Source organism: Diabrotica virgifera, chromosome 1 (assembly GCF_917563875.1).
Source record: "Diabrotica virgifera virgifera chromosome 1, PGI_DIABVI_V3a".
NCBI classification, from domain to species: domain Eukaryota; kingdom Metazoa; phylum Arthropoda; class Insecta; order Coleoptera; family Chrysomelidae; genus Diabrotica; species Diabrotica virgifera.
Window position 1 is genome coordinate 249,487,131 of NC_065443.1, and position 13,230 is coordinate 249,500,360.

Sequence of the window (13,230 nt, forward strand, 5' to 3'; positions counted from 1 at the left end):
TACATTTTCTGCCAAGTAGGATAAGGATACGCCAAATAGTTTTAAAGTACTGGGTACAAATAATTTTTAAATTTTAATCATATGAATCATATTATAATAAATTAATCAAAATAACTGTGCCGTTTCATATTTTACTTCAAATATCTCGAAAACTAATGAGTTTATCGTTACCAATGAGGAGTATATTATTTACGTAGAAAGTATTGGAGAATCTAAAAATTGTACTAAAATAGTAATGCCTCCAGTGGCGTAGAATTTGAGAAGGGTCAACCATTCACTATCCCCTGTCGTACGCCTCTGGTAGTAGCTAGAAACGCTTGTTTATCATAATTTAGTGGGGTGTATAGTAGTCGCACTTTCTGCCAAGTATGAAAAGAATACGTCGAATAGTTTAAAAATGCTGAGCAAAAATAGTTTTAAAATTTTTAGATAAAACACCCTGTAACTCAGTAAGGAACCACATTTGATTTAAGTGTTTTAGGTTAAATCTTCGTATTTTGTGCTAAGGTTTCTCCAGTTACTATATGGACAATTATTAATGAAACACCCTGTATATATATATATATATATATATATATATATATATATATATATATATATATATATATATATATATATATATATATATATCTAATAATACTAGTTTTCCACTATTTCCCATATATTTTATCATTTCCGATGTTATATTATCTCTTCCTGGTGCTTTGCCGTTCTTTAGACTCCTTATAGCTTCGTCTAACTCTTCTCTAGTTATATCTTCATTTATTACCTCTCTTTCTATATTCCATTCTTCCTCTTCCATTTCATCATCTTGATTTTCTGCTTTTTGTTCTGTGTTTAGTAGATTCTTGAAGTATTCTTTCCATCTTTCCATTATCTCTTTCTCCTCGCTCAGTATCTCCCCAGCTTCGTTTTTTATTGCACTTGCATTTATATCTACTTTTTCTTTTCTAAGATTTCTGAGTACTTTGTAGAATAGCTTCTGATTACCTTTATTATCTCTTTCCATTTTTTCTCCAAATTCTGTCCAACTTCTCTGTTTCTCACTCATTACCATTTATTTTACTATGTTTCTCTGTTCCTTGTAGCTTGTATAATTTGCTTTTGTTCTATTATTTAAATATTCTTTCCATATTTTCTTTTTTTTTTCTTACTTGTTCTTTGATTTCATTCGTCCACCAAGATGTTTGTTTCTTATTGTTGTCTTTATTGTAAGTCCCACAGGCGTCCTTTGCTGCTTGTAATACAATATTTTTAAATGTTTCCCATTTTATTTCTAGCGGCCTCTGTATCATTTCTTCTTGATATTTATGTATTTCTCGCGATACTATCTGTTGATATTTTTCTGCTATCTCTTTATTTTTTAGTTTGTAAGTCCTTATTCTTATATGTCCTTTTTTCTTTTCTTTGCATGTCACTGTTCTATTTTCTTCGTTTCTGAATTTAGCTATCAGCAAGTAATGATCACTATTTATCTCATAGCTTCTCTTGACTCTAGCATCCCTTACTGAGTTTCTATTATTTCTTTCTACCAATATATAGTCTATTATTGACTTTTCTCCTTTGCTCGGTTCTTCTCTAGTAATCTTATGAATATCTTTATGTTCAAAATAAGTATTTGTTATTATTAAATCATTGTTAATACAAAATTCCAGTAGTCTTTTCCCATTGTTATTTCTAGTATTTTCACCGTGTTTTCCGATTACTGCTCCATATATCCTTTGTTCCAACTCGTCCATTGAAGTCTCCAGCAATGTAAATTTTTCCTCTACACTCTTCTATAGTCTCTTGCAGTTCATTCCAGTATTTATCTTTCTCTTCCGTTTTTTCATTTTCATCTGGTCCATAAGTTGCTATTATTGTCTTGATGTGTGTCTTGCATTTTAATCTTTAATCTAAAGATATAAAAAAGAATACGACAGCGTGTCTCTAAATAAACTGTGGAAGGTAAGAGAGCACTCTACGGAGAATAAAATCTTTCGTATCGAAATCTTTTCCATTCTTTCGATAGTTTTTTTTACAGCTATTCTTCGCCTTATTTCATAAGTTCTGCAGTTATGTTGATTATGTTATCACTTTTTGTGGTTTTTGGTGATATACTCTTTCGGCTATTTTTCAATGTCTCATCTATTTCCATGTCTCTTATTATCTTAGTCTCTTCTCTCTTTTATTTCTCTTTTCACAATTACAAATTGACAATTATTTTCTTCACAAATAATATAATTGATTAATAATATAGCATCCCCCAATGCCCAATGGTATTTTTATACCTGGGTAAACATTTTACTTGAATCGTTATCGTCTATTTTATTTTGTTTTACACTAAACTAGGTGTTAGAGTACACGGTGATGGTGGTTCAGTCGGGTAAACTGAGATGCGTTGGCGGAATATTTTCCTAAGCATCCCCCAATGGTATTTTTATACCTGGGTAAACAGTTTATTTGAATCGTTATCGACACTCATTTTATCTTTTCGCGTTAGAGGACATTCTAACCATACTCCGGTATAATATTTAAATATATTTACCGACCAGTCGGTGCGTTTTGGTTCAAATCAGTTTTCTTGCAAGGCCTCTTTGATAACGGGTAAACCTATCAACACGTGTCAGGGGATGGCAAGAGACTCGATTTGAATCAAAACGAAACCGTTTATTTTATTTTGTTTTACACTATACTCGGTATTAGAGTATACAATGATGGCGATGAGGCCGGTAAACTGATATGCGTTGGTGAAATATTTTCCTCAGCATCGCCCAATGGTATTTTTATATCTGGGTAAACAGTTTACTTGAATCGTTATCGACACTCATTTCGACACTCATTTTATATTTAAGTATGTTATATAAATAATACTATACTAACCTCCATTAGTATCTTTGTAAATAATAAATATATTCATAGTTCCGACTTCTGTAAGATAGTGTTCCGGTCCATACAACCACAACACCTGCTGCAAACCCCTTTTCTGAGCATCACTTTGTATTCGAATCGTGGGTGCATAATTTGATCCTAGTTTGCTGCTTCCACAACCACCTGGCCATGCTCTGGTGAACCTGGGATCAGCGTATAGCCTTACAGAGTCATCCTGCCCATCAGACCAGTAAGATCCTACGGGACACATGATAACGTACAGGAGGGATGACTCACTTCTAGCTACACCTAAGGTTCCCTGAAAGAAGAAAACGATTAATAGTTTTCGAAATAAAAAATATTTTGTTTCTGAGCGTTCTGATTTAACATAACACATTTATGGACATTGTTAAATTTCACCCTTATTTATGTTTTTATCTCTTTGCGATTCTATTGTGGTGCTGCGTCCATTTTGACTGTATACTGACATTAGAGCACCGAAACCAATAATTATACGATGTAGATTTCACTAATTATATTTTTCCTTATGTGTCTAATATTGGTAATATTAATAATGTCCGGTTTATAGCGTCCTGCGCCATTCACGTCTATCGGCTCAGTCTTCTGGTTGTAGATTTCTCTATGTCATTGTCGTTTGGACTTCAAGCCATATTGTTTTCAGTCTTTCTCGTTTTTTACGCTCAGATGGCTACCAATCCATTGTTTACTTTTATTAATAGGCGATGGTCTGTCATTCTCTGAACACGTTCGTACCAAATGAGCTGTTTTTGAAGCATTTCTTCTACAATGGTGGTTGTTCTGCTCATGTTTCGTCTTTCTTTTGATGATTCGTTCTTTCATTTGTGACGTGCATCATTCTAGATATATCTGCTTATTCGTTCTTCGATTTTTGCTTTAGTGCGTCCATTTCTTTGAATTTTTTCCCCTTGTTTTTTTTTCTTCTTTTTGTATAGACATGATTATGTCTGTCTTTTTCAATGTGTCTCCAGGAAGTTGTCGTTCCATCGGTTTCGTGGTCATCCCACTGATCGCCTTCTTATTGGGGAACCGTCTCTCCCATCCTTACTGTTCTATTTGTTCTCATTCGGCGTATGTGGTCATTCCATTCTACTCTTCTGTTTCTTACCCAGTTATTAATGTTCTCCAGCTTGCATCTCCGTCTCCGTCATATATCCGTACTTTTAGCTATATCTCATAGTGTCTTCTCCATCTGTCACCATTTATTTCTCGAAGGGTCTTCATGTCCGCTGTTTCGAGCAATATTTTTGTCCTCTTGTGTGTCAGGTCGAGCTTCTGCTGCTTATGCCATTATTGATCTGATGACTTTTTTGTAAATTCTGCCTTCCTATATTTTTATTTCTCCCTAGTGTGTCATTCAGGCAACCTGCGGCTCTGGTTACTCTATTCACTTGATCTTCCGCTTCTATTTCGAGCTTTCCATAGTTAGATAGTGTGATGTCTAGATATTTAAACTCCATTCATCATCATCATGGCATCTACACTCCTAGCGAAGTGATTGCCGCCCTCTTTGGGCTCTTCCGATTCGTTTGTCTCGGTGAATCAATCCGCATTAACATTTTCGTTTTACAATTGGTTGTGTGACTTGGCATCTTCTACAATTTTCTTCCATTCGTTCCTGTTTTTGCTTCTGTTTACCCATTCTCTGACTCCCATCTTCTTAAGGTCCTCCACTATCTGGTCCTCCCATCTAGTTTTGGGTCTTCCTCGTAGTCTGCCTGATACAGGTCTCTATTTGGCAATTTTCTTGATAACGGCTTCTGGATTCCTCCTTTCTATATGTCCCATCCATCTGAGTCTCTGTGCCTTGATAAATCTGACAATGTTCCTTTCAGAAGTTCTCTTACTTCGTGGTTCATGAGTTTTCTAAATTCATTATTACCTAAGTTTAGTGGTCCTGCTATCCTCCGAATTATTTTCCTTTCTAGGATCCTCAATCTTTCTTCCTCTTTCTGTGTCAGACACATTACTTCAGCACCATATGTGATTACTGGTCTAATTGCTGCTTTGTAAATTTTCAGTTTTGTATTCTGAGTAAGCTTCTTATCTTTGAGGAAGTTACTGTATTTCCAGTAGGTTGTTTTCTGCCTGGATTCTTTCATTAATTTCGATACTTCTATCATTATTCCCATTAACTGAGACTCCAAGATATTTAAAATGTTCTACCTTTTCAAATTCATATTCACCGATATTTAAGCTTATCATATTAACTGGGTTTTTTCTTGAGCATATTAGGTATTTTGTTTTGTTTTGATTTATTTCTAAACCCCTTTTGGATGCTTCTTTGCATAACTTCGTAAATTCTTCCTTTAAACTGTTTAGGTTTCTGCTAATTAATGCTATGTCGTCAGCATACGCCACAAGTTGCGACTTCGATGCTATAATCGTACCTTTTATTTCTGTAGCTCTTATTGTTCCTTCTATAGCGACATTAAATAGTGACGTTGATAGAGAGTCGCCTTGTCGTACTCCACTTGCTATTTCTATATTTTTGGTGATTCCGTTATCTGTAATTATTGCTGCAGTCGATCCTTTCATTGTCACTTTCGTAAGCTTTATAAGTTTCATTGGCATATCTAGGTTTTTCATGTCTTCTATTAGGTCGGGTCTTGTTAAGCTGTCAAAAGCTTGCTTGAAGTCTATGAAAAGGATGTGTAAGTCGATATCATGTTCGTAGCATTTCTCAATTGACTGTGTGATTATGTGAACTGCGTCTATTGTTGACCTTCCCTCCCTAAATCCGTGCTGGTAGTCTCCTATTTTAGTTTCAATGTGTTTTGAGAGTTTTTGTCTGATTAATGATGTCAATATTTTGTAGCAGCTGTTTAACAGTGTTACTCCTCTATAGTTGTTACATTTTGTGGTGTCCCCTTTCTTAAGAATCGGAAATATCCATTCAGTTTTCCATTCTTCGGGCATTCTTTCTTCTTCCCAAATCCTTATTATTAAGTCGTATATTTTCCGTTGTATTTTTTCTCCGCCTCATTTTATTAGCTCATTTGGGATTTCGTCTGGGCCTGCTGCTCTCTTTTGTTTTAGATTTCTTATCACATGTAAAAAGTCCTCATATGACGGCTTTTCGATTTCGATTTCATCATCAAGGTCTGTTTCCTCTGTATATTCGAGAGAACTTTCTCTCGCCTTAAATAACTCTTCGTAGTATTTCTCCCATATTTTGGCATCAATCTTAACTGTGGGTTTCTTCTTGTTTTGTGATTTTATATATTTGTAAAGCTTTACATTATTCTTGCTATTTACTTCCAACTCTTCTATAACTTCATCAATCCATATCTTTTTTTATTTGTACAGCATTTGTCCGAGTCTTTCTTTTTTCTCTTATACTCTTCCAGATCTTCTTCTCTACCTGTCTTCAATCATTTCTTTCGGACTAGGTTTTTTCCCTGGTTGCTGTTTCGTAGTCTTCGTCATACCATTCTTTTTGCCTTTTTATTTCTTTGTATCCTATTACTTTTTCTGCTGCTATCGAAATGTGTCCTTTTATTTCTTTCCACGTTTCTTCTATGTTATTAGGGTTCGAAACTTTTAAATTTGCTTCAAACTCTTTAGAATAATCTTTCTGAACAGTATCCGAATCTAGTTTCCTTACGTTCCAATTTTTTCTTTTCGTGAATTTCTTTGTGTCTTTAATTATTTTCATTTCCATATTTCCTATTACTAGGAAGTGGTCAGAATCTACATTTGCACTACGATACGACCTGACATCTTGAATTGTTCTCCTCCACTTTTTTGAAATTAAAATATGATCGATTTGATTACCCTCCGTTGATCCTGGTATTAGCCATGTTATGTTCTTTTTTGTGTTTGAAGTGTGTGCTTATTATAAATGTGTCTGTTGCAGCTGCTAGGTTACAAAGCATTCTCCCATTATTATTCGTAGTTGTGTGGAGAGTTTCCAGCTACGTCCTTATTTATATCTTCCTTTCCTATCATTGCATTGAAATCACCTAGTAAAATTAATATGTCATTCTTGGGTATATTTTCATATATCTCTTCGAGTATCTCTTCGAGTTTCATATATCTCAACCTGCGGCCCTGGTTACTCTATTCACTTGATCTTCCGCTTCTGTTTCGAGCTTTCCGTAGCTAGATAGTGTGATATCTAGATATTTAAACTCCATTACTTACTTGTTTTATTATCTGACCCTCCAGCTCCAATTTATATGTTATTGGATTTGTTCTTATAACCGTGCATTTTGCCCTTTTTTTTTGGGAAATTAACATGTTAAATTTTTTGGCGGTTATATTAAATTGGTGCAGCATACGTTGAAATCATCTTCCCTCTGGGAGATTAGTATTGCATCGTCTGCATAGCAAATTATTTTAAGTTGTTTTTCTACCATTTGTTATCTTTTTTTAGTTCTTACTTTTTTATTACTTCATCCAAGATCAGGTTAAACAATAACGGACTCAGAGAATCCTTATCCCATTGCCAGCTTCAATTGAGTCAGTTAGTTCATCTTCTACTTTTACTTTTATTGTGTTGTTCTGGTAGATATTTTCGATCGTTGTACTTATAACTATTTAGATGTTTTTCTCTTGCGCATAACAAATAGATAACGTCTTTTAATTTGACCCTGTCAAATACTTTCTTAAGGTTCACTAAACATAACTACGCCGTTTTGTTGTATTCCAATGATTTCTCTTGAACCTGCCTCATTATAAATATAGCGTCGGTGCATGATCTTCCCGGCCTAAAACCTCGTTGTTCTTCTGCTAATGTTATAATTTCATTCAGTTTGTTCGTTATTACTCTGATTGTTAATTTTAATGTTGTGTTTAATAAGTTAATTCCTCTATCCTCTGTAATTCTCCAGGTCCGATTTGTCTCCTATGTTGAAGAGAGGTATTAGGATGCTTGATTTCCGTTCTTGTGGCATTCTTTGTTTTGCACCTATTCCGCATTCTTCGGAACATAATAAAAACACATTTTCATTTCAGTTTTCGTTTTTGTTGAATGAACGTTTAGGTCCCATCACATCTATTATTTCAGAAAATTCTCTTAAAATACACATTTATAATAATTACTTACATCAATAGCAATTAAGGTTGGTCTAATATACAAGCTGGCTTTCTCATTATGTGGCACCCATTCTTGGTCGATTTGTACTAGCCTTCTTATACACTTAGTCAGTTCATCGCCGTTGAAGGTTGGAAGACCAAGCGTTGCAGCAGATCTATTCATTCTCGCCATATTAAGGTTTGGTCTAAACCACCTCAATTTACCGTCCACTCCTCTGTATACTTTGGTCCCTTCGAAGAGCTAAAACAAAGGATATTTTGAGTGATCTGTTTCGGTAAATTATTTAGAATTATTGAAATCATTATTTGTATTGGCGAAGTTGCGCTGTCAATAAAATCTTTTAGTAAAGTTTAAAATGCCGAAAGAGAAATGAGAATTTTCAATACTTAATTAAAACAAGATGATCAATTTTCCGAAGATTTTACTACCGGTGAAAAAGTTTTGTTTTCTAAATTTAGTGATCTAGGAAAACCTTGGAAGATCTTGGCTACGTAATCGCAGAGAATGGTTTACTCTTGATGATCGCCAATCTTCGAAAGAAGGCGGTACCTTACGAAGAAGATTCAATAAAAAGCCAATTCTTTAAACTTTAAAGTTATTAAACGTATCTACGTTTTATCAGTAAAAAAACGGACTGACTTGCAGTGCTTACGAAAAACTTTTAGTGCTTACCAAACACTTTTAGTGCTTACGAAAAAAACGGACTGACTATTTTTTTTTTAATATAATAATATTCGTATTGACTTGAAACGAGAGTGATAGCTAACTGACGAATAGTTCTAGAATTACATGGTGTGATACGTTTTTGGATGTTTTAATTTAAGAGCGAAGTAAGCTAAAAACGTCTGTATAAAAGTGTAGAAATATCTATGTATGAAAGTAGTAGAAGTAAGTAGAAGTAGAAAGATGATAGTCTGAATATAGTTTTTGTATGAAAATATTAAATATAAAAATATATTGAACTTTCTACAAAAAGGGTATAACCAGGATGATCCTAAGGGGGGGGAGGTTACAACTACTGGATGATCTCTGGGGGTTATGGAATAGTAATGGTGTTAAGCATATAGAGCTGAAGATACATTCAAATGGGGGGGTTACAACCCCCAAAACCCCCCCGGTTACGCCTATGTCTACAAAAGCCTTATAACATTGGAATAGTTTACTTCTCTATATTTGCGTCTGAAATTTATCAATAAATAAAATAAATAATGATAATGACGATGACAATTACCAATGATGAGCATTAGGATTACCTATATTGATACAGATCTGTTTTCTGTTTTCAAAAAATCTTTAAAACATTTTGACTTTTGTCATATCAACAAGACGTTACTGGAAAAAACTATTTCATACTATTTTTGTATGATGCAAAATATGTAAATTTACGTACTTTGCAATTTTTCAATAATTATCATTACGTCACGTGATTCCACAACAACTTCATAATTAATATTTTGACGTGATTCATAACATGGAATTTAAAGTTTTGAGGTTTTTCACATACACAATCTTAAAATTCAAGAATGAGAAATACTGACAGTGATAATAATGAGATATGAAAATATATGAAGTATTTCTTTTCATCCATATAAATAATCTTAACAAATTTTTACTTGAAAGTCCAAATTGTCTCACATTTTAATTGATTTTGTAAACATCTAGATATCCAATATTGATTTTAATACGGCTTTTACGCAGCTCTTTTGTTATCTAAACGTCCTTCTTTTTTTCAATTTGACCAAAATCGTCAAAATTAGTCTTTTTTTCAGGAATCTGTTTTTAATATTCCCTCTTACAGTTTTTCAGCATTCAGTTTTCATTCTTCTGATGTTATCTACCCTTTTAATTTTTCTTCTTATTCTTTCTTCTTCCTCGTCCCTTTTTTCTTACTCTTTTCTTCTTTTTCTTTTATTATGCGATAGGCCTGTTCCAGTTTGATCTTGAGGCTGTAATAGTATTTGTGTCGTTACCTAGGGGAGAGTTGGACAAAACGGGATACCATTCTTGTTTACCTTTACTACGGAAAATATGTTAAAGAAATTATCATAATATTATTTTTTATAAGTATATTATTTATTGCAGCACAAAAAACACATATCTTTAGCTATTTTTAACAACTGTAAAATAGTAAAAAAATATTTATTAAAGTCCTACACATCCCGGATAGGTTTATAATATTTAATTTTTTGTATAAAATGATCTAAAACTTCATTTATATCTAAATTAAGTAGACATTAAACTGTATAGTAAAATTTACTCTTGAAAGAATAATATCTTCAGTAGTCAGAAACTTAAAAATAGGCGTTTTTTACGTTTTATGGCAAAATGGGAAATAAGACCTTTTATTTAGGTCTAGGTACGTATATCAGAACTAAAGTCATATAAACATATGTTGTTCTTCTCTGCGGTATGAGAAAACGCTTCATATCTCTATTTAAAAAATTAATAGGCCAACAAATAAATAGGTAGATAAAACGGGACATAAGAAACTGTATCCCATTTTATCCAACTTATAAGTCAAACTCAGACATTTTTCAAAACAAAAATGGCTGCTGCCTAAATGTGAAAGTAACATTAGGTAGACTACACATGAGAATATTCGTTAATGATTGCTTAATTAAATGTAATAGTCACCGGAATTATATTTTTATATATGTAGGCAGTAAAATGTAGAAAACAACGCACTTAAAAGTAAGTATAAAGTATCAAAAAAATAGAGTCAAACAATTCTAAACACAACAACTTTTCATCAAATAGAGGCATCGAGGTAAAACGAACTGCAGTGGGACTCTATAACTTTTATTGGCTCCGTGCGTCTCCCCTCTACGTACAGTACAGTCACGTGATACGCTGTCAGATTTTGTAAGGACGTTTTAACATTGAGTCTTATGGGATTATTTTGTTAAACTTGAATATTTTATTTTGTAGTGATAATAACCGAATACAATTGTTAGAATTCATTAGTTATTAATTTATACTGTAATTTATAGTGCAACAAAATATTTTCTTTTTCGTTAATAAATATTTATTGACGTAAACTGCGATAGTGAGGTTATGCATACAAAATCAAACTGATAATCAATATTGGAAAGTGAAGAATTTATAGTGCGTTTTTATTTTCTGTTTATATTAATACATAATATCACTAGCGTGACACGACATTTTTTTAAATGTCTCATTTAAACATACACAAAGCGTCCTTATAAAATTTCAAAAAACCGCCACCATGAGCAGGTCGGTCGATTTTGCTTTGACACTTTGTTAACGCTCGGAGCGAATAGCGAAAGCGTAAGCAAGTCGTAGCGAAGCGTAGCAAAGCAACGGTTCAGTTCGAATCGTACTCTGTATTGTGTGGCTTCGCTTCGCTATACTATCGCAATACTCTACGAACTGGACCGAATTGAAACGAACGATTGGGTAAAAATTAACGGCAACACAGCACGTCGTTTCAAGATTTTAGAGTTCTGTAATAATTGTCTTGTTCTATGCCATAGATAAACTCCGTCCTGTGGAAATGTGATGTGATTCTACATATTTGACAGATTTGACTAACCTATAATTCCAAAAAAGCATAAGGTAAACAAAGCAGATATAACCCAATAAAGGAAGAAGAAGAAGAAGAACAAGTGTTTATTGTTGAAATTAAATAAAATGTTGCCTATAAATTTAATAATTTTCGACGAACAAGAACGTAGGGATCAGTTACGGCTGCTTCGTGAAGAAGGTAGATTTTTAAGGGATAGAAGTGATTATTTTGGTTTGCCGGATTTACGATTCATAGAGTTGTTTAGATTAAATAAAGATTTATTCCATTACCTTTTTAATGAATTGCAACCGTTGATGGATAACATTATATATATTTCTATGTTAAAAAAATGTATTTGTGAAAACTGAAAACTCAAGTACACTATGTATTTGTAAACAACAACGGCCAAGAAAACGAAACGTGGTAAAAAACAACCTCAAAACCAAGTAAAATTGTCAATTTCTTCTTTTAATACGTCACTCTAAGCGCTAAACGTGGTGAAACGAAACCACAAATAATCACGTTTCGCTTTACTTCCGAACTCCATTCGGTGTTGCCGGCGTCATCCGACAGCAGTTTACAGAGTATAACTTGATGAAAGCGTTCGGAAATCACGCTTACGCTTTCGCTATAAAAGTTACAGAGTCCCGGTACTGAGAATGTTAAAATGACGACTGATAACAAGTTTCCGTCGTTGTCCGATTGATAACACTACTAGTTGGGTCTCTAGGCTAGGTATCCCGTTTTATCCGACTATCCCGTTTTATCCAACTCTCCCCTACTAGCTATTTTGCCATATTTTAAAGGGTCTTTTTGGTCTTAAGCTTCTTGGTATCGGGCTAATGATATAGTATTTCTAGTCCCGACTTCTCTATCTTCTCCATTGCATATATTCCTGTATTTTAGAGAATTATTTTATTTGGAATTATTTTATGGAATAAACTGGCGTCTGATCGGCCTATGGAGGAGCGGTACGGGAAGGGATAAGGGCTTCCGGCTTGGTGATACTCCTCCATAGATCCCTACCGAAGGGCGTTGATACATACATTTTATTTGTTTTTTTGGTATTATGTCTGTTAATGCTTTCCCAGCAATTGATTTCAAGGAACTCATTGCTGATGCTCTAAGTGTTTTTTTGTTTCTGCTTTATCTGCTTCAGTTTCTATCGTATATGTCATTACTGGACGCCAACATGATTTATATGTAGATATTTCCCTATCTAATTGCATACCCTTATTCTTCCATATGACATACCCGAGATATGCTGATATTTAAGCTGATTTATTAGCTTGTTTTCTTACACTCTCTTTAAGAAAATTTAACAAAGAGTGCCATCCGAATTAACTCGGTAATAATGCGCAGTTCCATCACAATTGTACACACACGCTGGTTCATAATTTTTAATTATTGAAGGTAACACATTCATTTTCTATCTATTTGGGGCGGATCATCATCAATCAGCCAATCGCATTCACTGCTGGACATAGGTCTCCCTCAGTTCTTTCCAGTGGTCTCTGTCTCTACACTGGGCCGCTTGTAGCCAGTTTTCCGCTACTCTTTTTATATCGTCGGTCCATCTAGTCGGTGGTCGTCCTCAGCTTCTTTTGTAGTTTCTGGGCCTTCATTCCATGATTCGTCTTGTCCACCATCCATCTTGTGTTCTAGCTAATTGCCCTGCCCAGTTCCACTTAAGCGTCGTAGCTCTTTCGATGCAGAGGCAGAGTAGATTTTGAGGCAGATACAAACGTGAGCAAGAAACAACAACAATTAGGGT

The 13,230-nt window shown here is 34.0% G+C and overlaps 1 protein-coding gene across 7 annotated transcripts in view; it reads right to left on the bottom strand.

Moving 5' to 3' along the window:
• Positions 1 to 13,230, bottom strand: part of LOC114329566 (branched-chain-amino-acid aminotransferase, cytosolic) — a 201,529-nt gene that overhangs the window by 54,183 nt on the left and 134,116 nt on the right. For all 7 annotated transcript variants that reach the window (XM_050648471.1, XM_050648477.1, XM_050648478.1 and 4 more), the window contains 2 exons: positions 7,940 to 8,170; positions 2,863 to 3,169 (listed from right to left, as the gene is read on the bottom strand). In XM_050648471.1, coding sequence (XP_050504428.1) covers positions 2,863 to 3,169; positions 7,940 to 8,170 — 538 coding nt within the window. The remainder of the gene's footprint in view (positions 1 to 2,862; positions 3,170 to 7,939; positions 8,171 to 13,230) is intronic.